This window comes from Paramisgurnus dabryanus, chromosome 19 (genome assembly GCF_030506205.2).
Source record: "Paramisgurnus dabryanus chromosome 19, PD_genome_1.1, whole genome shotgun sequence".
NCBI classification, from domain to species: Eukaryota; Metazoa; Chordata; class Actinopteri; order Cypriniformes; family Cobitidae; genus Paramisgurnus; species Paramisgurnus dabryanus.
This window is the reverse complement of record NC_133355.1, coordinates 7,293,425-7,319,475: the sequence shown is the minus strand read 5'-3', so window position 1 is coordinate 7,319,475 and position 26,051 is coordinate 7,293,425. Positions and strand designations below refer to the sequence as shown.

Sequence of the window (26,051 nt, the reverse complement as noted above, 5' to 3'; positions counted from 1 at the left end):
TTATACATTTGAAAGTTATTAATTACTTTATTAACATATGTCTAGACATAACATGCATGCCCTTACTTGTATAACGCAAAGGCAGGTAATTTATATATAATTAAATTATAGATGCCACCTTTATTTTAGGACAAAACATTGAGCTAAAACTAAAAGTGTAACATGTATCACCAGCATTTTGAAAATATGTACACTATTGTAAGGGCCAATGACAATTTTTTTTTTACAATTAAATGTACACAAAATTTATAGTTGCCTGACAGAATATTAAAAAGATTTTCTTTTTTTACTCGAATTAAACCCTCAACCAATCAGATCGCTCTTTCATTCCGTATCCAAGTAAGATGTCTCGGCGCAGCCAATAAGCGTCGAGCTTTGCTTTGTAGTCAGGCAGACATAACACAGTCGTCCAATCACAAAATAAGTCGAAAGGGGATTTTTGCTCTATATTTGTCTCAGGTAGTTTCTTTTTCCTTTATAAAATAAACGCTACAATTGTTTTGTATGTACGTGAGATGTTTTACTAGGTGAACTTTGTACAATAATTATGGTTGTCGTTAATGTGAAAGATTATGTATTTTAATGTAATAATCGAAGGTTTTCGAGGCGTACAAATGTTGCTAGCTAGTTCCATAGCAGTCATTGCTAACGATATCGACGTTAGCTAGCTCATACATAGACATTATATTGAAACCAGCTTGATATTTACAAATTATATCGTTTAGTTTTGAATTGCGCTAAACGCGTCCTTCATTTGATGTCTTTTACGTTAACTCGACGTCTCTTGGCCTCTAGCTCGTGTTAACTTGTTAGCTGCTAACTCATGCTCATTTAAACTAGCCTGCTGTGCGCTAAATGCTTATTGCTAGCGATCAGTGAGCAACTTGTAGTTGAATTTGCTTAAATTGAGCAAAGATGATTTTAAGTCATAAATAACCAATAGGTTGGTCTAGTTTCTGGTTGGTTGGCCTTTCAGTACGCCCATAAATGGTTGAAATGCCTGTAATCAACCGGAATTGACCTTCCCGTGTATTATAACTATAATCATGCACTAAATTATCTGGTTTTAAGTGATCAGATTGAATCCTAGGGTTTTGTCTAGTATCATGCATACACCGGCTCTTATGTTCTCCATTGGTCGCAAGTGTGCTGAATAGAAGGAAACGTCTGCACTGGGGCAGGAAAAAACAGCCCTGCAGTATTTGGGCATGGTCGCTATCCGATTGACCTGACAACAGTTTCATGAGTGGCTGTATTTTTAAAATGGGAAAAATATCTTGAACGTTTAGACGTGGCCGAATTGGGCGCTTGCGTTGTGTGTTTTGTGTTTACTTATGATGGAAAGAGATTCATATTTCCGATCCCCACCCATTGTGTATATGTAAATGTGGCTTATGTAATGATGATTATTTACTGTCATATGATGAACTACTTATTTTATCATTATTATTTGTAGATCCTATCATGACCATCTGCTAGGGCACATGTAGTTTTAGATGTTATTTAATTAAAAATGTTTTGAAATGACATACTGAAAGGTGTGATCCTGAAAGTATGATTTAATGACCAAGTTTGTACTTGACTTTGGTGTACATTATGTGTTTTAATTAAATTTACCTGTCTTTTTAGTCATAAATCAGTGAAATTACTCCAATATGAAGTTTTGGATGTTAGTCCAAACTGCATACTAACAGCTTTTTCATATACTAGAGCTTTAAATCAGGAGTGATCTGAATGAGGTTTGTCACTCCAGCGTGGTTGAGACATGGCAGAAGATCCGCTGAAGACCGATGCCTCAGCTGGGGAGGGGGAGACGGAGCCCAGCATGCTGCTGCAGAAACTCAAGAGCAACATTTCGTAAGAACTGCATGTTTTTACACTGTCACCATGATGGAGATCAAATTAGCTTGACTTAAACAGTAGTTCACCCAAAAATGAAAATTACCCCATGATTTAATACAAAAATCCATATTTAAACTTTATAAACTATAATATCTAGCGTTGTGAGTTGTTTTAGCTACAAATAGGGATAACGCAATATCTGAAATCCAGAATTTTCTTTTAAATCCTTGTTTTATAGTTTTTGTACTTTTACATTAATCTCTTTGCTTTCTTCATTGTTTTGACAGTAAAAATGTGCAAGGCAAAGTGGACAAAATTTTGGTAAGTTTCTAACAGGGTAAAGGTAACATTTTTATTTTTTCTTGCCAAAAATGGCAATTGTTTTGCTAGATAAGACCCTTATGCCTCGTTTGGGATCGTTAAGGGTCCTTTGAAACTACAATTTTAAACTGCATTAAAACTGTTAAGTGTTGGGGTCCATTAAAATGAGAAAAATCCTGGAATGTTCTCCTCAAAAACCTTAATTTCTTCTCGACTGAACAAAGAAAGACATCAACATTTTGGATGACATGGGGTTGAGTACATTATCTGAATTTTTTTATAAGAAAAATTAGTATTTCTTTAATAGAAGTCCAGATCCTAAAGCACTTTTGTGTTAGTGTATCATCCTTGATTTAAGGGTTAATATCTCATATTTATTATGAACATACCATTTCATAATGTACATTGCCATTTCCATTACTGTGTTCCTCATTCTATTGTCTCTGTGTTGTCTCTTTTCAGGAAGATGTGCAGCGTTTCTCTGACAATGATAAGCTCTACCTTTATCTACAGCTACCCTCAGGTCCAAGTGCAGGAGAGAAGAGGTACATTTTATAAAATGTGAAATCCAGTCTAAAGTCTCATAATCTAATAATAGGCATCAAAGATTAATTTATTTTACATAGATTTTAATCTTTGACATGACCTTATTCGGTCAATCTTAAAGATATTAAGGTTATGTTGAATACAGGGAGTATTCCTGAAGTGCATTGATAGTGTTATCAGCACGGGCAAGGTCATGGGTTAATTTTCCAAGGAACACACATACTGATAAAATATATAACTTATATGAATGCAGTGTAAGTCGCATTTGCAAATGCATAAATGTAATCCATTTGACATTTACTAATGACTTCTCTGTTTACACAAGTGGTGATTCAAACTCGGTCAACACGGCAGACCAGCTTCACACCTGCAACTGGATTCGTAGCCACTTGGAAGAACATCCTGACACCTGCCTGCCTAAACAAGATGTTTACGAGACATACCGGTAAAACAAGCAGAATATCAAGTGCTTGTGCCTACATGCTATTTTTTTTTAATTAACCTTTGCAGTCTTTCTCAAAATTTCATATTTGTGCATCGGGACTTTTGTATTAAAACAGAAAGCACTGTGACAACCTACAGCATCGGCCTCTAAGTGCAGCAAACTTTGGCAAAATCATCCGCGACATCTTCCCTAACATTAAAGCACGAAGATTGGGTGGAAGAGGACAATCCAAATATCCTTTCGACTTTGTTTCCCCTTTATTAAAGAACATTTAAGCCTTCTACCATTTAAAGGGACACTACATTTTTTTGAAAATATTCTAATTTTCCAGCTCTGTTTTGGAATCCATTCAGCCGAATCCCGGGTCTGGCTGTACCACTTTTAGCATAATCCATTGAATCTGATTAGACCATTTGTATCACGCTCAAAAATAACCAAAGAGTTTCAATATTTTTCCTATTTAAAACTTGACTCTTCTGTAGTTACATTGTGCACTAAGACTGACAGACAATTAAAAGTTGCGAATTTTCTAGGCCGATATGTCTAGGAACTATACTCTTATTCTGGAGTAATAATCAAGGACTTTGCTGCCGTAACATGGCTGCAGGAGGCGCAATGATATTACGCAGCGCCTGAAAATAGTCCCCTTGGTACCTTTCAATAGCACTGGACTATTTTCCGGCACTGCATAATATCATTCCAGAGATCGGCTGAATGGATTCCAAAACGGTAAAAATCAAATATTTAACTCTAGGGCAGCTGGAAAATTAGAATATTTTCAAAAAAAGTGGAGTGTCCCTTTAAGACTCATTCTAAGGCAGATGAAAAGATTTTTTACAATTTTATATGAGTAGTTATCTTTAAAAAAAGGGTCTGAATTTGACTTTCTATACTTCATGGCATTGTAAATAAACATACAATAAGTCTTTTTTATGTTACAAATGCTGTTGTTTGAGCTTTGAATGTTCTTTCAGGTTAAAAATTTATTTCAGGAAACTGAATGTCGGTTTACCCTTAACATTTTTGCCAGCACATACTGCTATAGTGGAATCCGTAGGAAAACCGTACTAAACATGCCATTACTGCCCAACCTTGACCTCAAGAATGACCCGGTATGACTGTCCTCTCATTGCTGAATTTTGGTTTCAAATCTAATTTTACAATAAGTAAGGTGGAGTTAGGGTGGTACCAGCTTGATGTGGCAACATTAACTTAACAAAATTTTTTTTTTTTTACACTAGTCACACTCCACATTACTCACTGCAGCTTTAATTGCTTTAAAAAGACTAAATAATATGTTCTTCTGGTGTCCATTAGATGTAATTTGGATATTTAGTCACTTAACGTTCCAAAGAGAAACATAGATTTACACATTTTATCCGAATCATGTGACATGTTGTGCCCTCTTCAGTCTGAACTGACAGAACTGGTGCAAACCTACAAGCAAGAAGTCACTGAAGCCGCTTGCGAGCTCATATGTGACTGGGCCCAGAAGATCCTGAAGCGCTCTTTCGACACGGTGGTGGAGATCGCACGCTTCCTCGTACAAGAGCACATAGTTAACCCGCGCTGCAGTCAAGCCGAGCTTGTCACTTCAGCTGCTCTGGCAGGTACCTGCAAGATGTTTTTGTAAAATTAAACATGTGATGTTTCGGGGATTGAGGAGTGAAGTTATAATGATGTCTACGTTTGTCATAGGAGGACCTTCTAAACCTCATAAAGTGATCAAAAAGCTATCCACAGCATCTCGTATAGGAGCAGAAGAAGATGGTGGTGTGGATATTAAGGTTGTTGTATAATATGTCTTTAGTACCAATTAAATGGATTTTGTCATCATTTAGTCGCACTTGTTTTAATGTATGACATGAAATATGATATTTAATGAATCTATACGATACAAAAAAACTGACCATTGTATTGTCATGATGTTTTTGATAGCAGAAAGAGAAAGATGGCATGGAACAACCTCCAACTAACAAACAACAGGGCACTGATAAACCAACCAACAAGGTGGAGTCTGCTCGTGTGGAGGCCTACATGAAGAAACTGCCTCAGCTTCTTCCCAGAGGCCACTTACCCGAGAAAACGTCCCCACCATGTCTCACATCTGCCGACTCGGGTGGCGTTCATGTCACTTTCCCCGTTACTTATTCAACTATACCGCCACAGCCAGGCAGCACAGTCCCGCTCGTGATTGTTCCATCGAACATGGGTCTTGGTAGAGAGAAGACATTGGTCACAGTCGCCACATCCGCCGCTCCGACTTCTGTCGTCCAGAGAGCCCGACCGAGTGCTCCTAAGCGGGGCCCTGACCCCTCAACGTCAACCCCCGGGTCAGTCGGCGTTCCCGCTAAACGTAAACGAGGCCGACCCAGGAAGCAAAGACCAGAAGACATTGTGCCACAAGTCCAGCCGACCCAACCGTTGAATCCTAATCCTGCTTTACTCACGAGGGGAGTAATCCAAAAGGCCTTGCCCTCCGCAACCCCTTCACAGTTACTGGAAATCGTGATCCAGGACCAGCATACGAGCTTAATGCTTGGCCAACTTCCTGCCGTCCAGGAAGTGACAGACGCTGAACGGAGGGGTGTGGTGGTGCCATGTCAGCCTGCCCCAGTCCCAGAGAATCAGCAACCCATCATGCTCTTGCCTGGGCCTAACCAACCCAGTTACGAGTTGAGCCGAGGTGTGGTCATCCAGCGAGCACCGCTGTCTAGAGAAGGAAGGGCCCCTACTCAAGAAACTGGTTTGTACCTCCCGCCACCAACACTGTTAGAGGACAGAGGAGAAGTGGAAATAACTTTGACTCCCGTGGAGCCACAAGTTGATTCATTTGGCTCCTCATGTGGAGAAACCCTGAAACCGGATGCTCCATAGTAGCAGCACACCAGCCATCCACAGAGATATGCATTTGAGATTTGGTGAATTGCATACTCGCTTACAAACTAAGGTTCACCGTTTTGGCCGAGATCGATCTGCTTTTTGTAGGGTGTGTAAAAGGGTGTTGAGTACATCCATCATTGTTGCAGTGGCAACAAACGCCTTTAAACCGCAACTACACTCTCAATATTACCAAACGCTAATATTATTAGCGTAAAAAGTTTGTTGATTTTAGGAGTAAATTCGTTTTCAAAGTGTGTCGTTTCTGTGCCACCAAACAGAAACGTAATGATTGTTATCAAGTGTCAAACACTCCCTGTATCGCCCATCGGTTGGACAAAGTCCTACTGGTGGTGCAGAAAATCACACTTTACCTTTAAGAGATTACAAATTGTATATTCAAGTGGCCTAAACCTTACATAACAAAAAGATTTGAAAGTTTAACATATTACAGTAAAATTGTAAAATGACATTGAATCAAGTAGATTCATAAATAACTGACTTTTAATAGGAGTGCCATCGAAAAAAGGAACTGCTTACCGTATGTTGGTGCTGTTGTCCCCAGTGCCAAAAGAAAGCAGTCGGTCTTTTATTGCTCTAACCGTCTTTGCATGTTCGTGTTTGTAAACATGAATTGAGACATTCGAGTGTTTTTCTAGTTGTTCAGATGACAAAGAGTGATATTACGGGTTTGTAACTTCAGGGTTCTTAAAGCTTACGACCACCAGAAGTCCCTCCCTTACCCAAAGATTGGGTACTAATATTTATAGGTTCAGTTTTTACTATGATTTATGTCATATAGAACAGATATATGAAACTTGTAAATGACTACGAGTAGTTGTGAAGGTATAAAAGGAACGCAGTCTTAAAAATAAAGGTGCTTAAAAGGTTCTTCACAGCGATGCCATAGAAGAACCATTTTTGAAGGTTCTTCGGATGGTAAATTTAGCCAAAAAAATAGTTTGTCTATGGCACCGAAGCACTTTTATTTTTTAAGAGTGCACTCTTTTTGTTATGTGTAGAAAAACCTCATAAGTCCCTTTAAAATATGCAAATGAGGCCGTGATTTTAGGATTCTTCTCAAAAGCCCCCCGTGTCGAGGTCTGACCCGTCGACTCTTGCAGCAACAAAAATGAGCACTTAACAGATGTAAATAGTTTATCCGTAAGCCTAAAAGGATATCAGCATAAGAGAAGCGTACCAGAAAGATTTTAAAAGTCTTTTATTTTCCAAATGTTGCAGATGTACAGCCATCATCACATCACAATATTGCTACTATAAAAATATTATTATTATTAGTTATTAGTAAAGTGTGCACTGGCACCCTAAAAGCATGTGCAAAATAATTAGCAGTAAAATAAATTTATGAAATTTGATTATATTATCTTAAATTCAAACTACTAAATATTTATTTATGCAAATTTTACAGAGATTGAACCTCAACGACCTGTTTTGAGTTGATTTTTAAAGGAGAATTCTCCCTTTTGTGTTTTTAAAGCTTTAAGCGTTATATTTGTAGTTTGTGTTTTAAACAATTGTAGCAAAAAAGTCCACATGCTTACTTATGTTACTTCACTTTTTATGTTCTTGCACTGCTTTGCCTTTGAATTTAAAAATGTGAGAAATGCATTCATTTGTGATTTCGTACTAAATGATTGAATTCATTTGAAGCCACTGAAAACTCTGTCGTTTACATTCAAAGGGTTTAACCGGCTACAAAAGATAAAAAACCTGAATTCTCCTTTAAAGTATTATTAAGCAGATTTCAGCTCAACAAAGGCTGTTGATGGTTAAAAGATGTTTAACATGCACTTAACAAAGAAAGCCACTCTGATTATTTACAAAGAGATTTAAAGTCAGATGTTAATATTTATTGAAAAATGTAGTAAAATATGTGAGATGGTAAATGAGTATGATTGATCATTTTACTATTGAGTAACGGTGCTTTAAAGAAGGCTAAACGGGTTTAATGTCCGCTGGTTGATGGTGCTGATGGGTAGATTATAAGATACTTTGAGTTCCTGTAAATGAGAAGCCGAACTTGTGAAATAAATGTGCTGTATAGGCCACACCTACAATCCTATAGATTTTATGTATAATACGTGTGGCTGTTTTTACAGTACAGTATTTGGGAAAAAACATTAAATGAATTGCCTCTCATAATGAACTTCTATTAAGTTTCATTCATTTATTTTACCTTTCAATTTATTTTTCCGCTTCAATGTAGTTCACCTGCAATGTTACAGATTGACAAGTTCTGCAGTTGAGATTTGCATACTAATGTAAGTGTCCATAACCTTTAACAATAAAATATCAGGCCGACATTTGTAAGATTTACATTGACAAAACATAAAAATTAATCGATAAATGATAATGAATTGCAAATGGAGTGAGTGCACCTGTAAAAAAAAGTTAGTTCAAAATGTAATTTTAAGTTAATTCAACTTAGAAATTGTATTTTTTTTGAGTTAACTAATATTTTTAAGTTGAATTAACTTAAAATTTTAGGCAACCAGGTAACTTGCATTTTTAAGTTGAACCAACAAATCTTTTTTACAGTGTGTGAATGATCACATTTGACAGATTTGAAAACTTTGTACACTCCACGTTGTGTTTTAGGATTAAAAGCAGTTTAATATAATATTTCCATGAGAATAACCATCAGAACAGTTGAGCAAATGGTCATTTATATCCATTCATAGATGTAATATTCATAGCCTCTCAGTAGTCTATCAACACTAGTTTTAGTTTTTTGCAAATCTAACGTGACACCACAGAAATGTAAATCGTTCAGTACAACATAGTGCCTCATACGAACCACTGTGCTCTGTAAATATCCATTATCTTTGCGTTATTTATGAGGTCTAAAAATTTTGTTCTAAAGCGCTGAGTGGATTTTGTGTTTACTCTTTGGTTACCATTGACCTAAAAAAAGAAACCAAAATGACATCCTGATCTCATGTGTTTATAGTTATTACCCATCAGTGTTGGTATTTCTTATGTTTCATTGTGACAAACTCTTAAGCAGCCAATGGTAAACATGTCTAGCACATTACAGACTTGTGTAAAACTGTTATTTAGCATAAATCCTGCTTTGAGTTCACATACATGAGCTTTATACCATCCCAGTGGAAATATATGTTGTGAGTGTCAGTAATATGTCATTAGTTGACCTGTCACTTTTACCACGACATCCGGTACGTCTAACGCTATAATCGGATCATCATCATTTTTTTTTTGGTCAGTTCATGCATGGTTTGTGTTTTGAAAATATGTTACATAGGTGAGAAATACAAACGTCTATTATTATTTGCCATTTCTTTAAAAAAAAAAAAATCCCTGGTGTTTGTTTTGCACTTTAATTTTCTAAACAGAAAGCACACGGGGAGAAAAGAATAAATGCAGCACCTAACATGTTATTTGTTTAGTACTTCGAAACATAATGTCTTCTTTATAAAAAGGTTTTTTTTTGTATTGCATATGTTTTTCATGTTAAAACTGTAAAATTTGACATCTTCCATATGAGAAAAAAAAACAATCTCTTACTGTGAGCACATTTTCATAAATCAGCACTAATAAACGATATGTATGATGTTTGTTTATATCAAGTGTTTAGAAACAATTCTTTCATGTTCACTATGGGGCGGTTTCTCGGACAGGGTTTAGATTAATTCAGGACTATGCCTTAGTTATTTTAGGACATTTTTAGATGTTTTTACAAACCTTTCTCGAAACTATACTGGTGTGCATCTTGAGACAAAACAATGGCACTGGTATTTGTTAAAAAAAAAATCGGTACAATGTGTTTTGAAATTAAAGTAGCTCAAACGTGCCTTTTAGTCTGGGACTAGGATAAGCTCTGTCCGAGAAACCGCCCCTATGTTTATTATATTTGACTTTGGACTACACAGTCAGTCATAAGATGCATGCAGCTATATTTGTAGCAATAGCCAAAAATACATTGTATGGGTCAAACTGATAAATTTTCTTATGACAAAAATCATATGGATATTAAGATCACGTTCAGTATTTTGTAAATTTCCTACCCTAAATATATAAAAAATGTATTCATCATTAGTAATGTGTTGTTAAAGGGATAGTTCGGCCAAAAATGATATTCAACCCATGATTTATTTACTCACCCCCAAGCTGTCCGATTCGCATATGTCCATCATTTTTCAGACAAACACATTTTCGGATATTTTAGAAAATGTTTTAGATCTTTCAGTTGATTAAATGTAATATTACGGGGTCCACGACCTTCAAGTCCAAAAAAAGTGCGTCCATCCTTCACAAAATAAATCCAAACGGCTCCAGGATGATAAACAAAGGTCTTCTGAGGGTAATCCGCGCGGTGCTGTTTTAGAAATATCCATATTTAAAACTTTATTAACGTAAATAACTACCTTCTGGTAGCGCTGCCATCTTAAGCCGCCTTTCCACTGCACACGACATACGGAAACGACAGTCGGAGTTCTCCCCCTAGTGGCAGTCGTAATGAAGTTTCAGTTTAATCGTATATGGGAGGGAAGCTCATTCCAGCGCAAGAGGCTTCATTCTAATATTTTTACCATGGTGGAATAAATAAATGAATGCAAATGAATGAAACAATAAACAGCTATGCATATATGACAAAGATTGCCAATATTTTTTTGAGAGAACATATAAAGACAAGATTAAAATAATTACATACACAAATTAAATTAATAATGTATTTATTATCAGTAATCAATAGTGTTTTTTAAGGATTCAAGTGTAACTAATAAAGTTAAACCAAATGGATTAATCATTTTCACCTCACACACAGTTTGTGATTGGAATACAATGAAAAACATAACTTCCGGTCGGCATATCGCATGCGGTTTAGTCGCACAAGTTCAATTTTTTTAACGCATCCAACCGTCAAAACGGATCCGATATTTACGCATCCGCAGATGGTCGGCACCTCACGCATCCGCTTTGCGACTCTCCATAGGAAATGAATGACTTCCGGCTTATCGGCCGTCGTTTGTCGTGTGCAGTGGAAAGGCGGCTTTAGACTCCTCTGTATTCAGGAGAGAGTATTAGCGTAGTGTACGCACTTTTCTTAGTGACGTATGACAAATTCGGAGGGTGGGGGCACAGAGCAGCAGCAGAGTAGCCTCCGTAGGCTGTGAAAGCTCTCATCCTGAATGCGGACGCGACTAAGATGGCGGCGCTACCGGAAGGTAGTTATTTACGTTAATAAAGTTTTAAATATGGATATTTAATATAACACCTTGCGGATTACCCTCAGAAGACCTTTGTTTATCATCCTGGAGCCGTTTGGATTTATTTTTTGAAGGATGGATGCACTTTTTTGGACTTGAAGGTCGTGGACCCCGTAACATTACATTTAATCAACTGAAAGATATAAACATTTCCTAAAATTTCCGAAAAAATGTTTGTCTGAAAAACGATGGACATATGCAACTCGGACAGCTTGGGGGTGAGTAAATCATGGGTTTAATATCATTTTTAGCCGAACTATCCCTTTAAGGACTTCATTTGGACAATTTTAAAGGATTATTAGGAACACCATATTAATACTGTGTTTGACCCCCTTTCGCCTTCAGAACTGCCTTAATTCTACGTGGCATTGATTCAACAAGATGCTGAAAGCATTCTTTAGAAATGTTCGCCCATATTGATAGGATAGCATCTTGCAGTTGATGGAGATTTGTGGAATGCACATCCAGGGCACGAAGCTCCCGTTCCACCACATCCCAAAGATGCTCTAGATCTGGTGACTGTGGGGGCCATTTTAGTACAGTTAACTCATTGTCATGTTCAAGAAACCAATTTGAAATCATTCGAGCTTTGTGATATAGTGCATTATGCTGCTGGAAGTAGCCATGAGAGGATGGGTTCATGGTGGTCATAAAGGGATGGACGTGGTCAGAAACAATGCTCAGGTAGGCCGTGGCATTTAAACGATGCCCAATTGCCATTAAGGGGCCTAAAGTGTGCCAAGAAAACATCCCCCACACCATTACACCACCAGCCTGCACAGTGGTAACAAGGCATGATGGATCCATGTTCTAATTCTGTTTACCCCAAATTCTGACTCTACCATCTGAATGTCTCAACAGAAATCGAGACTCATCAGACCAGGCAACATTTTTCCAGTCGTGCAAATTGTAGCCTCTTTTTCCTATTTGTAGTGTAGATGAGTGGAACCCAGTGGGGTCTTCTGCTGTTGTAGCCCATCCGCCTCAAGGTTGTGCGTGTTGTGGCTTTACAAATGCTTTGCTGCATACCTCGGTTGTAACGAGTGGTTATTTCAGTCAAAGTTGCTCTTCTGTCAGCTTGAATCAGTCGGCCCATTCTCCTCTGACCTCTAGTATCAACAAGGCATTTTCGCCCACAGGACTGCCGCACACTGGATGTTTTTCCCTTTTCACACCATTCTTTGTAAACTCTAGAAATGGTTGTGCGTGAAAATCCCAGTAACTGAGCAGATTGTGAAATACTCAAACCGGCCCCTCTGGCACCAACAACCATACCATGCTCAAAATTGCTTACATTTCCTTTCTTTCCCATTATGACATTCAGTTTGGAGTTCAGGAGATTGTCTTGACCAGGACCACACCCCTAAATGCATCGAAGCAACTGCCATGTAATTGGTTGATTAGATAATTAATGAGAAATCAAACAGGTGTTCCTAATTATCCTTTAGGGGAGTGTATAAACACCCATATGTCTGCAACGAAAATGATGCACTAAAGTTGCTTTATCACAGTTGAGAAATCAAAGGCCACACATTTCCTTTTAACACAGATGTAGCTTTTATTAGCTCAGCGTAAGGGACAGTTCGCTGAGCAGAGTTTGGTGTACTTAGTGTACGATACATAACTTTGGATGCAATTATGTACAGATCAACTTCAGACAGTAGTAGTTCAGTGTAATATTAAAGTCGTATAACAATACCTGATTATTTACCATTACAGTCCTTCAAATGAACACTTTATCCTGCCGCGGTTAGAAATTCCTTCCGGGTGCTTGAAGAAATTCTTAAAACAATTGCTACCTTTATTTGGTCCAGCAGATAATAATAAGCAACAGTTTTAACTACGAGACTAACAGAAAATAAAGAGGATGACTACTATAAAGGCAGGCTTGGCATTAGGTTGACAGAGTCCCTTGTTTCAACACTGGTACAGAAAAAAAGATGTTAACTGAAGCTGATCTGCTTTTAAACAGTCTGGTTATTGTTGTGGTCAGACTATCATTTAAAGAATACAACAATCTGAATCTTCCTTCTTTTCTCGCCGCCTCTGTCTTTCGGGCTGGGCTGTGGCCTGACCTCTCGCCTGTAGGGGTATTAAGATAAGAATTAGAGTTCAGTTTAAATCTCTACAAACTGTTTTGTTTCATTATCTATAAATCAAATAGCAGGAGTTTCCTCTCACACCTGTCCCGCTGAGGGCTGCTGTTGTGTCTGGGGTTGCTCATACTCCTCCTGCTGAAGTTGTCTGGCCAGCTCCAGGTCACTTAAGGGTCCAGGAGCTTCACCTTGCTCCTGCTGTAAAGACATCGCCACCAGATAGTCCTGTAATTACATTGGATCACAATCTTAACATTTTTAACTGCAGTTTTTTTTTTAGTAGACAGAATAATCAGTAAGAATGTTGGGTGGGACTTGTGTCGAAATCAGGTTTTGAAACTTTCAGTGTGATCTCAGACTTTTGGAAGCCATTGAGTTCATATGTGGTTTGTGGTCAAGCATAGGACTAGCATTGGTTACGTCACATTGTTCGATTTTTTGTTTAAAGAGATACTAAAACCCACAAGGTGTAATGATAATTTCATTTTTCTCTCTACCCTGCAAAGGAAAATAACAATATACCTTACTTGTATTACTTGAAAAAATTTGTTTCCCTTTAATCCTTTTCATATAAAAATGTTCGCAAATTGCTTAAAACCTCTGAGATGATTAACCAAATTCAAACAGTAGTGGATGTTAATAACTAAACCCAAGTTAATTGGTAATGTTTGGACATTCATTTGTACTCTGTTCTTACCACAATGACATTAAAACTTAAAGGGATACTTTAGCCAAATATCAAAATTACTCCCTGATTTACTCACCCTTAAGCAATCTGAGATACACAAGTCTATCGTCTTTCAGACAAACACATTTGGAGTTATTTTAGTAAATGTCCTTGCTCATTCAAGCTTTATAATGGTAGAAAACAGGGATTAGGGAACAACTTCTGACTTAAAACCTCCAAATAGTGCATTCATCCTTCACAGAGGTAATCCACACGGCCCCAAGGAATTAATAAAGATCTTCTATGGGTAATCAATGCGATTTTGTAAGAAAAATATCCACATTTCAAACTTTATAAACTGTAATAACTAACTTCCGGTCACGCAGTGGCTCGTGAATCGTGCGAGTCCAGGATGGCACCGTTACGGGATGCTAGTTATTATAGTTGATTAAGTTTAAAATCTGTATATTTTTCTTACAAAATTGCATAGATTACCCGCAGAAGACCTTTAGTAACCCACTGGAGCTGTGTGGATTACCTCTGTGAAGGATGAATGAACTTTTGGGGGGTTTTTAAGTCAAAGGTTGTTCCCTGGTCCCTGTTTTCTACCGTTATAAGCCTGGAAAAGCAAGGACATTTACTAAAATACCTCAAAAAAATGTTTGTTTGAATGATGATGCACACATGTATCTCGGATTGCTTAAGGGTGAGTAAATCATGGGGTAATTTTGATATTTGGCAGGAGTGTCGCTTTAATCTAACAGGTGACCCCAAAAAATTCACCTTGGTTATCATTAGCTGGTTTCATTCTTGTTTGAAAACAAAAACAACAGAGATCTTAAAAAGGCCAATACATTATTCTGGCATTAAGTATTAAGTAGGCCAACCCAGGAAATTAGCGGGACTTGTTCCCTCGCTATAAAGCCCATTCATTTTTCCCATAGATTTTTCGATAACTGCAAAAAAATTATGTGTTTAACAAAAGTTTGACACTTACATGTTCTGTCCAACAAAATAATCTTCACAGATTAACACAACTTCTGTGATTTTTGAAGTATAAATGTGTTTACTAGAATAAAACAAATTTAGACTTCAAAATTCACAGAAGTTATGTTCATCTGTGAAGTATGGAAGCCCATTTCCGCCACATAAGAAAAAAAATATGCTCTGGTAAATCATAATGATGAGATATTTAACATTTAATCTTATAATTATGACTTAAAAAGACTTTATGACTTTTTATTTCAGAGAATGCTTTTTTCTTATGTGGCTGAAATGGGCTTCCATGGTGAAGATTATCTTGTAGAACAAAACGTGTATGCTTCATACATTTGTGACCCGTCACGGAAACCAGGGACTCAAGTCGGCAGCACAAGTTTCGAGAAAATGAGAAACAAAGTTTTTTTTTCGAAATTTGTGATTTTCGTTTTATTGCAGAATCTGTTAGTTGAGATCACAAAGAAGCCTCTCCATGTTTGAGATAGCAGTTTTTGTATATTTAAAAGCGTACATTTTGTGGTTAAAATAGGCTTGTTTTTCCGGAGATTCTAGCGTGCAGCGGGGGGCGTCATTGTCTGTGTGTATATTTACATACTGTATAAGCTTGTGTTTACGCCTCCGCCCCCAAAGGGAACAGCGTGACTACTAAATAAGGATAGTTCGCCCAAAAATGAAAATAATGTAATTAATGACTCACCCTTATGTCATTCTAAACTCGGAAGACCTCCGTTCATCTTCGGAACACAGTTTAGGATGTTTTAACATTAGATTTAGTCCGAGAGCTTTCCCCTTTATTGAAAATCTATGTATGGTTTCCATGTCCAGAAAGTTAATAAAAACATCATCAAAGTAGTCCATGTGACATCAGTGGGTCAGTAAGATTGTGTTGATGCATCGAAAATACAGTTTGGTCCAAAAATAGCAGAATTACGACTTTATTCAGCATTGTCTTCTCTTCCGGCTCGAGCGTGAAGTCACGTGACTGTAGTGACGCGCTGCCCTGTTCCTCAGACATGTTTGCTAAGTTTTTTTCAAACTTATAGCCTGCGTCTCCCCAGACTGTAAAGCTCGGGCGCACAAAACAAAAGAAAAATAAAAGAAGCTGGGGCGGAACAAATAACAGTCAGCCGCATCGTACGTCAGCCGCGTCACTGACTTTATGCGGCGCCGCAGTCGGATGACGTCAAAGTACCGCGAGAGCTCTTCAAGAAATCTTATGGAGTAGTTTAATTTCGACTCGCTCTCGCGGTACTTTGACGACATCTGTATGTCAGTTCTTGCAGCGCAGCATGAGTCCAAACACACAGAAGTTACACAGATATCGTTGTATTCTTCATATAATTGGCTACATGTTTTGTCTATCAATATTTTCCATGAAGTCATTGGCTGATGGAGGAACGAGCGAGCCATTGGTAACCTCTCTAAAGGATGTCACGTTTTCGACGGCGCTGTTTGGATGATCTATTATACTACTTCCCTATTTTAAATACAAACTTTGAAGGCGGGTTCATGTGTTTAACGGAGTGTAAGCTCATATACCCTTACATGTTACGATTTAAATAGTCTTCAGATTATATATTATATTGTATTACCAGACATTCATGCGAAATCTGATGTAAACAATCTATATTTCACGGATTATACGCATTTGTGGACAAATATGGTCATTGGATAATCTGAAACAGACTGGATTCGACTTGTGATCCCCACAAAGGTAAAAGAGTCATGTTTATTTTTGCGGGTTGTCATTTAGTCATAAAATACTACATATGATGCTAGAACATCTCAAAAAGGGTTTTACAGGGGGTATGGCTTAGCTAAATGAGATGTAAATGAGCCCTATTGTCTCCCCCAGCTGAAAAGAAGAGTCCCTTTCGTCTCGATTTTCTCGGTTTGAGTATTTCTGAGTTCCTATATTCAAATGGCCACAACTTCTCCAAATCTTATCAGATTTCCATGTGTTACACATCGTTGGAAAGCTTAGAAACTGCACTTTCAGAATCTGTCAATAACTCAAAATGCCCAGATCCGACTTGTGTCCCTACTTTCCGTGACTGGTCACATTTGTTTATTATATTTTGTGATAATCCAAAAGTCTATAGAAAAATAAATGGGCTTTATAACGAGAAAACCAGTGTCTCGCTAACTTTCAGGGTTGGCCTACAAAAATATGTCATCCTTTTGGCACTCTATTACACCAAATTCTTCCAACTGTGAACTGTGTCAAATCGAATCCTTGATGGTACTCACCTGATCGATCTGCATTTGCGCCTGTTGCTGTACGTTGGGTCGGCTGGCGGCTGTAGGTTTCTGAGACGGGTGGCACAGCCTGAATTCTGAATCGCAGAAATTCCCATCGCCCTCAACATTATGAAGACTCTCCCACACCACATTCTCCTCCTGCAGGAAACCCTGATCTGTGACCAGCAGATAAAGGTAACCCTGCGAATTCACAAATTAAACATTTACATAATGATCACTGATCATTAATAAATCATCTTCTTACATTTTTAGCAAAACTGAACAGTCAAAAATGAACATCCGTCTGAAAATCATATCTGTGGTGCTTGCTATGATCAGATATATAATCAGATATAAAGACCTGTGAGGAGTGTTAGTGTGGGAAAGCTGGGAAACACCTTGTGCTTTATCATTGTGCTGAAGTGGTTGTTCCTGAAGAACACAGAGAGCTCGCCCTCTTTAGCCGTTGTGTTCACCTCACACAGGCCGTGATATGACAGCTGGGTTGCTGTGGACTCCAGAAACTGCTCTGCTATCAAACCTGTTGGGACAAAGAGATCATCTGACTTTAATAACCTGATGACAGTCAGGCATTAACACAATGTTGAGAAGTTCATACATCGTTTCTTCTCTAACAAGATCTGAGCCATAAGTGTAAGTCAATATTACTCTTGCTCAGATTTCATTTTAGGGATTTAAAAAAACATGTAACCCTAAGTAGCTTTGGCATGTAACTTGTCTCATATGTGACCCTGGACCACAAAACCAGTCATAAGTTGAACGGGTATGTTAGTAGCAATAGCCAATAATACATTTTATAGATTAAAATAAAATATTTTTTATGCAATCATAAAAATCATGTTAAATAAAGATATTTTGTAAATTCCCAATCATAAAGATATCAAAAATGTATTTATCATGAGTAATATGTGTTGGTAAGGACTTCTTTTGGACAACATTAAAAGGCAATTTTTCTCAATATTTAGATTTTTTTGCACCCTCAGATCTTCAAAAGGGTCTCATATAAGGATACCTCATACCTTCACTGACTTGACTGCTGTCTGTCGAGTGCTTGAACTCTATAATTTTTTCAACCAGTTGGTTGTAGCTGAGTTTTCCCACGGCATTCACCGTTTCAGGACTCTGAAAAAAAGATCAGACTTTAAACAGTGACACTTGCGGGCAAGCACAATGAAACTGCACAATTGAATAAAGGAGTGCATATTTTAAACAACATATGAATTTTAACATGACGTTGATCTACCTGTGGGTCTACAAGCCAGCCGTGGTAAAGAGGAATGTCGAGCAGATCAAAGACGATGCATTCGGGCGTGTACTCGAAATCAGATACGCCCGTAAATCGCACGTTAACGTCGAGGCCCGTCGACAGTTTTGGCAGCACAGCCATCGCGTCGCTCATATTCTGTAAAGAAAAAAATTGATAATAATTTTTTTATTAATCTTTTTATAAGTGTGACCCTGGACCACAAAAAGTAGCAATAGCCAACAATACATTGTATGGGTAAAAAAATCATTAGGATCTAAAATAATGATCATGTACCATTAAGATATTTTGTAAATTTCCTACCGTAAATGTATACAAACATGTATTTAGCATTAGTAATATGTGTTAATTTAATAAAATAAAAAGTACTTAATTTTGGACAATTCTAAAAGCGATTTTTCTCAATATTTTGATTTTTTTGCATCCAAAGATTCCATAAATAGTTTTTTAAATATCTTAGCCAAACATTGACCTGTATGACTGGTTTTGTGGTCCAGGGTCACAAATAACATAAACACACTACAGTGTTACTGAACTCAATGTGTATGATTGATCAAGAAAGCTAGTACGAGAAATATTTACCATGGTACATTTACACAGCATTTTAAAAAAAGTGAAAACTTTCAAGTTTAAAGATTATAAATTTGTTTTTATAAAGGGATCAAAAGTAGTTAGGTTATTATTTTAGATCATCTTTCTCCTGAAACTTTAGTTTGACATGGAAACACAAGCAATGACTTGCATGACTAATCCTTATCATCATATTTCCGACCATCTATTTAATAATCAGCACATATTTAGTGTAAACAAAAGAAGTCTTTAATAGTATATCTTTAAACTCACAAGCACGCACACAGACATACAAATAAACACAAGCTGTAATTGTTAGAATTGTTAATGACTTAATCACAAGCGTTCATTCATGGACCGAAGGTCTACGATCACAATGTTGGTCTGTGTGTTTTGACTGGAAGGTTCTGAGGTTTCTAGCACAGCCTGTCCTTTTAACAATAGTAAATTAAATCTCAAGACATCTCTATGCTCAACATCCGTGCAGAGCGGAGCCTGTTACACTTCAAGAGCTCAGATGCAACACCCTCGAAGGCAACCCTTCAACAGGGAGTCTGGGGATCCGTGATGGTATTAAAAGGGGTCTTCGAAGTATTGTTTGAATTTTTTGGGAAAAATTAAATAAGGTATCAAAGTAAATGCATTAATAGACTACTTACAAAAATAAAAATTGATTAAAATTAGTGCTGGGAATAGATTAATCTAGATTAATTTCATACAAAATAAAAGTAATGTTTTGCATAATATAGAAGTTTGTGCTCTGTGTAATTATTATGTATATATAAATACACACACACACATACATGTATGTATTTAAGAAACATTTACATGTGTATAAATATTTATTTATATTTTTATATATTCTATATTATGTATATTTAAAAAAATATATATATATATATCTTTGTACAGTGTGTTGTGAATGTGTTAGCATTTAGCCTAACCCCATTCATTCCTTAGGATCCAAACAGGGATGAATTTAGAAGCCACCAAACATTTCCATGTTTTTCCTATTTAACAAGGAAATATGGTGACACAAAATAAAAATGAGAACTATATTGTATGCTGGAAAAGCAATTAGTTTGCTGCAAACTAAGTGCTCTTCCGCCATACAATATAGTTCTCATTTTTATCAGCTTAAAAAAAACGCCACATTTTTTCGTGCCACCATACTTACTCGTCTTTAAATAAGGAAAACATGAAAGTGTTTTGTGGCTTCTAAATTCATCCGTGTTTGGATCCTAACCCTGGATTTCCACCGACTGCGGAACGGCTGCGGAGTCAATCGGTTTCCATTCAAGTCAATGTGTGTATTTCCACTGACTGCGCTCCGAATCCGTCACAGCTCCGGCCATCCGCAGCCCTCCGGCACAAATACGCAGAGCTTCTATTTTTGACGGATGCCGGACAGCTCCGCAGGGCGGAGCCATGACTTTATCGCGAGATCATACCTGAATTCACGAGAACTCGTGTTTTTTTTTTATTAAATCTTTGCAATACAAACATTACAAACACACACAAATAAAGTCATTAATACTGAAACAACAAATAATAGACAGGAACAGAGCCAGAGGGAGTTTCAAATAAATACATTAAAGATAGATCATATATAAATGTTTTAGCAGCCTTCTTATTTTTTGAATTTTGGATGGATTTGATGTACTGCTCTGTCTACGCGAGATCTCGTGTTGTGATCTGGGCTGGTTTGTAAAAACGTCATTATTCAACGGCATAATGGGCAGAGACAGAACTAGGTATCGCGCGATCATCACGTGAATTTGCGAGACCTCATGAGTCCTCGTCACTTCAGCACGCAGCCGCTCTGCAACAAAAACGGAACTGGTGGGTATTGACGGACGGCAGAGTGCGGAGACGCAACGCAGCGGAGCTGATCTGCAGCCGCTCCGCAGTCGGTGGAAATCCAGGGTAAGGAATGAATGGGGCTAGGCTAAATGCTAACACATTCACAACACACTGTACAAAGATTAAGTGAAGGCATTGAATAAAGATAGGGATGTATTATTTTGTCTAAGTTGAGGTAAGAACATAGTCAAATATTGAAAAACTGTGGTGTTTTCCTTTAAGAGGTCCTTCCTTGGCCTTAAAAACTTGGAGGATTTGCTGTTTTCTGTAAACTAGAATTTTTACCAGGCTCTTATGTCTAGTTTTTTTTATATATATATATATTTAACATTAAAGTCTATTAGTGAGTGATTGAAATGCCTTATTCTCACAAATGTCACTTCAGTCATTTCATTGGTATTTAACAAATTTGACTGTCTTTCGCTGCAAAACTATTTAAGCACATGCAAAAATCTCCACTTCTAAAAATCTCCAGTAATTCTTCACTGTCCTTGCTGAATTAAGGTAAAAGGCTAATATATTTGGTCAACATTCTGCAAACCTCCTTAAATCAGGCAAAAAACTATTTTATTCATTCAATTATTTTTCTGTAAAAAAACGCTGTAGCGTTTAACAGATTCTGCAAACAAAGCAGTATTTCTAAATAGGATTAAGCAGAATTAAAGCGAAAGAATTCGATAAACATAAAATACGTGCCAGGCGCATTCGGTCGACATCATCTAATTTTTGACGGTGCCATTTAGCAGCTTTGCATCCGAGCCCCTTACCTGCTGAAAATTTAGTTCCATCCCCTCTGCTTTCTCACGTGGTTTGATGGACAGCACACATTCACCTGCAACGATAACAAAATTACATATAAACAACTTAAATTTACAAAATTACTTAAACTCAGCAAATGGTGATCTATAAACAAGCACCGTGTCCCCGAGCAATGTACTCCAAGCTCACTCACTGGGGAATTGTCTGTGCAATAGTGCAATAATGGAATACATTAGCGAGTAATGTATCTAAAGTACTTTGGGTAAAAGCATCAACTAAATTATTACTTATATACAAATACAGGGCACATTTGCCAGCAGGAAATAATGGTGTTAATTCATGTCTGCTGCTGTGACATGGTATTAGTGGTGTTGAAACACGCTCATCACACCCCTTAATCTGCAACACCACTCCAGACGACTTGTTTTCAACAATAGTGTGACTTTTAACTATAGTGTGTAATAACCCTCTATTATCTGAAAAGACAGGCCATGATGCATGCAGAAAAATATACTAAAATATCTGACCTAGTCTGTAAAAACACAGCTGATGTCATTTTTGTGATGAAATCATCTTACATAAAGTAACATTATGTGAAAATATAACCTTGATATCTTTTCATATGGATTGAGTAAGATTACAATAAATGATCTAATAGTTGGATTATGAGACTTTAACCAAGATTTCACAGACAGGGTCACATATTTTCGTCATGCCAGAACATTTTACCGAGATGAGCCATCAACTCTTCTGTGGTGACCACTTCAGTTTGAGCCGGCAACTTCACCTGAAGAATAAAAATAAGCAAAACTCAAAAAACTTGAGCTTCTGACACCCTGCCCTTTATTTATGCCATCAGTGTTTTACTGTAAAGTATGTTTACATGTTTACACAGAGTATAATGAGTCATGGCTCTATTGCTGGCCTATAAGAAGACATACAGTAAGATGCAATAACAGGAGATTTTACGCTAAAATATACATTCATTTAGTTAATTAGTTTACCTTCCACCGCAGCAACAGTATGTTCATAATAGCTATCAATGGGCAGGGTCCATTCTCGCTCTGTGTGATGATGGCCGTCTTCTTCTCCTTCCAGGTAATCCACTTAACAAAGTAATACGCCGGCATGGTCGGCTCTGATGCAACGACCCTAGAAGCCCCAGCACTGGCTCCTTCATTCCCTTGAGAGGGGACTTTGTCAGGTGACTGATAGTCGACATCCTGAGCAGATTTAGTTGAAATCATAGGTGGTGTCTCCTCTGAGAATTCCAGACTGGCCATGGAGAAAGTGGGCGTCACCTCCGACTGACTGGCCGTATAGGATTGGCTATTGATGATCTCAGAATCATCTGTTTTGTCTTGGCTTTTGCTGGTCACAGAGTTGGACTGAGTTGCTTTAGCATCATCTTCAAGGGAAGATCTGGTTGTGGGAGGATCTTTGCTGGGTGCGATGTCATCTTTCATAAGGTGTGGGACACTACTAGAGGATTGCTCAATGGAAACCACAACTTCTGAGACATCCTCTTTTTGGCTGATTTCTTTGTCCTGCGGTTTAGCGGGGTCAAAGTCCTCCTTTTTGGTCGCGTTTAACTGCCGTCCCTCTAAAATCTCACCATCGACAGTGTCTGAACAGGAATCTGCCATGACCTGTTCTAGTATAAAGCCCAATTTAACTTGTTTAAAACAGCTATAAAACACTTTTTTACTGATAATCCTGGCAGTGTTTGCCTTTATCTCCTAAATGTTTTGTTTACTTCATATTTCTGAGGTTTAGCACTTGAAAGTTGACTGCAATATGAATGCTTGATGCATTAAGCCAAAAAAAATTATCAATTTCTCATTATGTCATAAACTCAATAAAATTTACAATTTCATGCTTTATCCATCATTGGGATGCAAAATTGGCAGTTTTATGCACACCTTTATCTAAAAGTCTTTTTGTGCCCTGCCTAATTCTGGGAACAGCTGAGTCACAGAGTATCTTACTAAGGAGCCGAATAGCACGTCAACATTTACAAACAGCAGGCAAGATCCAATTCATTACAGTGTACTTCAGAAGTAGTCGTAAAAATATGAAACCTGTTATACCCAGATGGAGAAAATAATGGTTGGTGGTCCTATTTTAGGAGTAGGAGTAGCCAGAAGCAAAAGTGTGTCACCAGTTCTTTTCAGATTATCTTTAAAAAGTGAAGCGTTGAAAGGTCAGTATGTTTTTTTTTGAGTCCAGCTTTCGCACATTTCAACTCTGAAAAATAAAAACAAAAACACATTTAGATATTAGGAGATTTAAGAAATAAAATATTTCTTACATTTACAAAAACTACTGATCTGCAACTTAAAAGTGCATTCGTCATTCAAAACAACAACCGTTGAAAAAGAGTCTAATCACAGATAAACTGGCAGCTGGCAGCTCAATATATATGTATTGTAGGGACATTAAACTAAAATACTTCCTGCAAGAGCTGTCACACTACATAACAGACAGAGGCTCAATGGATACTGTAACTTCACAAACACGCCAAAAATGTGTTCATAGCAAAAATCCACACAAGAATGACAGATTGCAGTTCACGCGTGCATTACTTACAACATTCACGACTTACCATAGTGATGTGTGGTCTTTACAAAACCGCTCTTGTTTACTCTGTAAGATAAACACTGTGTGATATATATATAAAAGAGTTTAAGCTGGTTTAGATCCCCACTCGTCTTGCTGATACAGGAGTACGTCACTCTCTCTCTTTCTCGCCACTCTTTCCGTAATCTTGTTTTTGCCTGTCTCACTTCCGGTGCTTTTTGTTTGTAAACAGTGACGTCACGGCGGTAGGATAATACGCCGTTTAAAACATAGCAACAATTTTACAGTCTTGTCGAACTGTTTTTTTATGCTAATAAGTCGGTTTGGATAAAAACTGATGCAAATTGAATTTTATTATAAAGTGCGTTGGAATGCGTTTGAATGATTACCTTTCATTTCCTGACATCTGGTGGTTGGAGGACAGAAATGCACGTCAAGAAGTTGCACGAATGTAGAAATACGTATTATAAATCTGTTTATTTTCTTTGGCAAATTCTTTATCCACAAATGCAAATTTCTCGGAAAGAAGCCACTCTTATCAATATTTCTGGGCGATTATAATTCTTATGTTTTGTCTTTGTTGTGCATAAAAAAACAAAAAATCTTTCAAAGGTTAAAACTGGATTAACCTTTTATAATTCCCCTCTGGTGTTTCTTCTTCTTTTTTTCTTTTTTTTGTTTCTTTCTGTTGTTGTTAGGGGTCAAGCACCGAAGGTGCTGAGACACCTATTGTAATTGTTAGTATTATTATTATTATTATTATTATTATTCTGCTTCTTCTTCTTCTTCTTAGCCATAGGCGTCTATGGCAGCCCTATGAACCGTACATAGGAAAATGATGAAATTTGGCCCAGTTGTAGTGGTGGTCTTAAAAAGTCATGTGACCAAAAATGGGGTCTCTAGTACTAACTCTATAGCGCCACCAGCAGTGCAAAAATGCAATTTTTAAATGGTTATAACTGCTGATCCGCTTGATCTATGAAAATTCTACTTAGTACACGTGATTGCTCTCCTCATGCTTATTGTTTTTAATACCTTACAGTAAAACTCCACCCATTACAGTAGCGGCCATTTTGAAATGTACAGTATTCCGTTTATTCGCTACTCCTCCTTCAAATTTGGTTCAATTGTTATGAAATTTGTCACAGATGATCTTTGGAGTGAGCCGCACAGAAATGACCGAACAGAATTTTGATATTTATCTTTGTTCAAAAGTAATAAATGCACAAAGTTAACGAGGTTGACGCAAAAAGGTTCTGAAGCTGTAGCTCGGTCATTCTTTGATCAATTGAAATTAAATTTGGTACACTTCATGTGAACCATGAACTTGGGGTTCATGCCAAATTTGGTGACAGCGCCACCTATGGGTCATGAGATATGAAAATAGGCTATTTTTGCCCATAACTTCTGAACTGTTTGTCAGAAAATTATGATCTTGATGTCTATGGATTGCTTACCTCATGCCGCATCTGTCGATGTGTATTATGCCAGGTTTGACTGAACCGCCTGTCCGCCATTTTGAAATTTCACATAATTTGTTATATTTTTTATTGGATTATTGAACATATCCGCGCAAAAATTAGTAAGGAGCTTCGACATGATGTCCTGAAGGTACCTGGGAAGTCAGAGTACAGCGCCACCTAGGGGTTATAAACTATAACAGTTCTTATGGAACTGCTTATAACTTCTGAATACTTTGTCTGATATT

The 26,051-nt window shown here is 37.4% G+C and overlaps 2 protein-coding genes across 5 annotated transcripts; one reads left to right on the top strand and one right to left on the bottom strand.

Annotated features, from left to right (window-relative positions):
- The first annotated feature begins 74 nt into the window (after window positions 1-74).
- Window positions 75-9,636, top strand: rfx5 (regulatory factor X, 5). Of its 3 annotated transcripts, none has more exons than XM_065287094.2 (10): window positions 76-459; window positions 1,711-1,857; window positions 2,130-2,163; window positions 2,626-2,708; window positions 3,035-3,154; window positions 3,270-3,389; window positions 4,191-4,266; window positions 4,566-4,764; window positions 4,853-4,941; window positions 5,096-9,636. In XM_065287094.2, the coding sequence occupies exons 2-10, from the start codon at window positions 1,766-1,768 to the stop codon at window positions 6,029-6,031; spliced, it is 1,749 nt and encodes a 582-aa protein (XP_065143166.1). In that variant the 5' UTR covers window positions 76-459; window positions 1,711-1,765; the 3' UTR covers window positions 6,032-9,636. The 3 variants fall into 3 exon arrangements, with proteins under 3 accessions (XP_065143157.1, XP_065143166.1, XP_065143146.1); XM_065287074.2 differs by having other exon boundaries at window positions 5,093-9,636; XM_065287085.2 differs by having other exon boundaries at window positions 75-1,857; window positions 5,093-9,636.
- A 3,180-nt stretch (window positions 9,637-12,816) lies between these two features.
- Window positions 12,817-24,541, bottom strand: mindy1 (MINDY lysine 48 deubiquitinase 1). 2 transcript variants are annotated; one of them, XM_065287054.1, is made up of 11 exons: window positions 24,369-24,541; window positions 23,854-24,010; window positions 22,768-23,417; window positions 22,493-22,550; window positions 21,772-21,836; window positions 18,551-18,709; window positions 18,327-18,429; window positions 17,685-17,827; window positions 17,296-17,487; window positions 13,467-13,604; window positions 12,817-13,365 (listed from the first exon to the last, which is right to left on the bottom strand). In XM_065287054.1, the coding sequence occupies exons 3-11, from the start codon at window positions 23,407-23,409 to the stop codon at window positions 13,285-13,287; spliced, it is 1,581 nt and encodes a 526-aa protein (XP_065143126.1). In that variant the 5' UTR covers window positions 23,410-23,417; window positions 23,854-24,010; window positions 24,369-24,541; the 3' UTR covers window positions 12,817-13,284. The 2 variants fall into 2 exon arrangements, with proteins under 2 accessions (XP_065143126.1, XP_065143134.1); XM_065287062.1 differs by having other exon boundaries at window positions 22,768-23,412.
- Window positions 24,542-26,051: the final 1,510 nt, after the last annotated feature.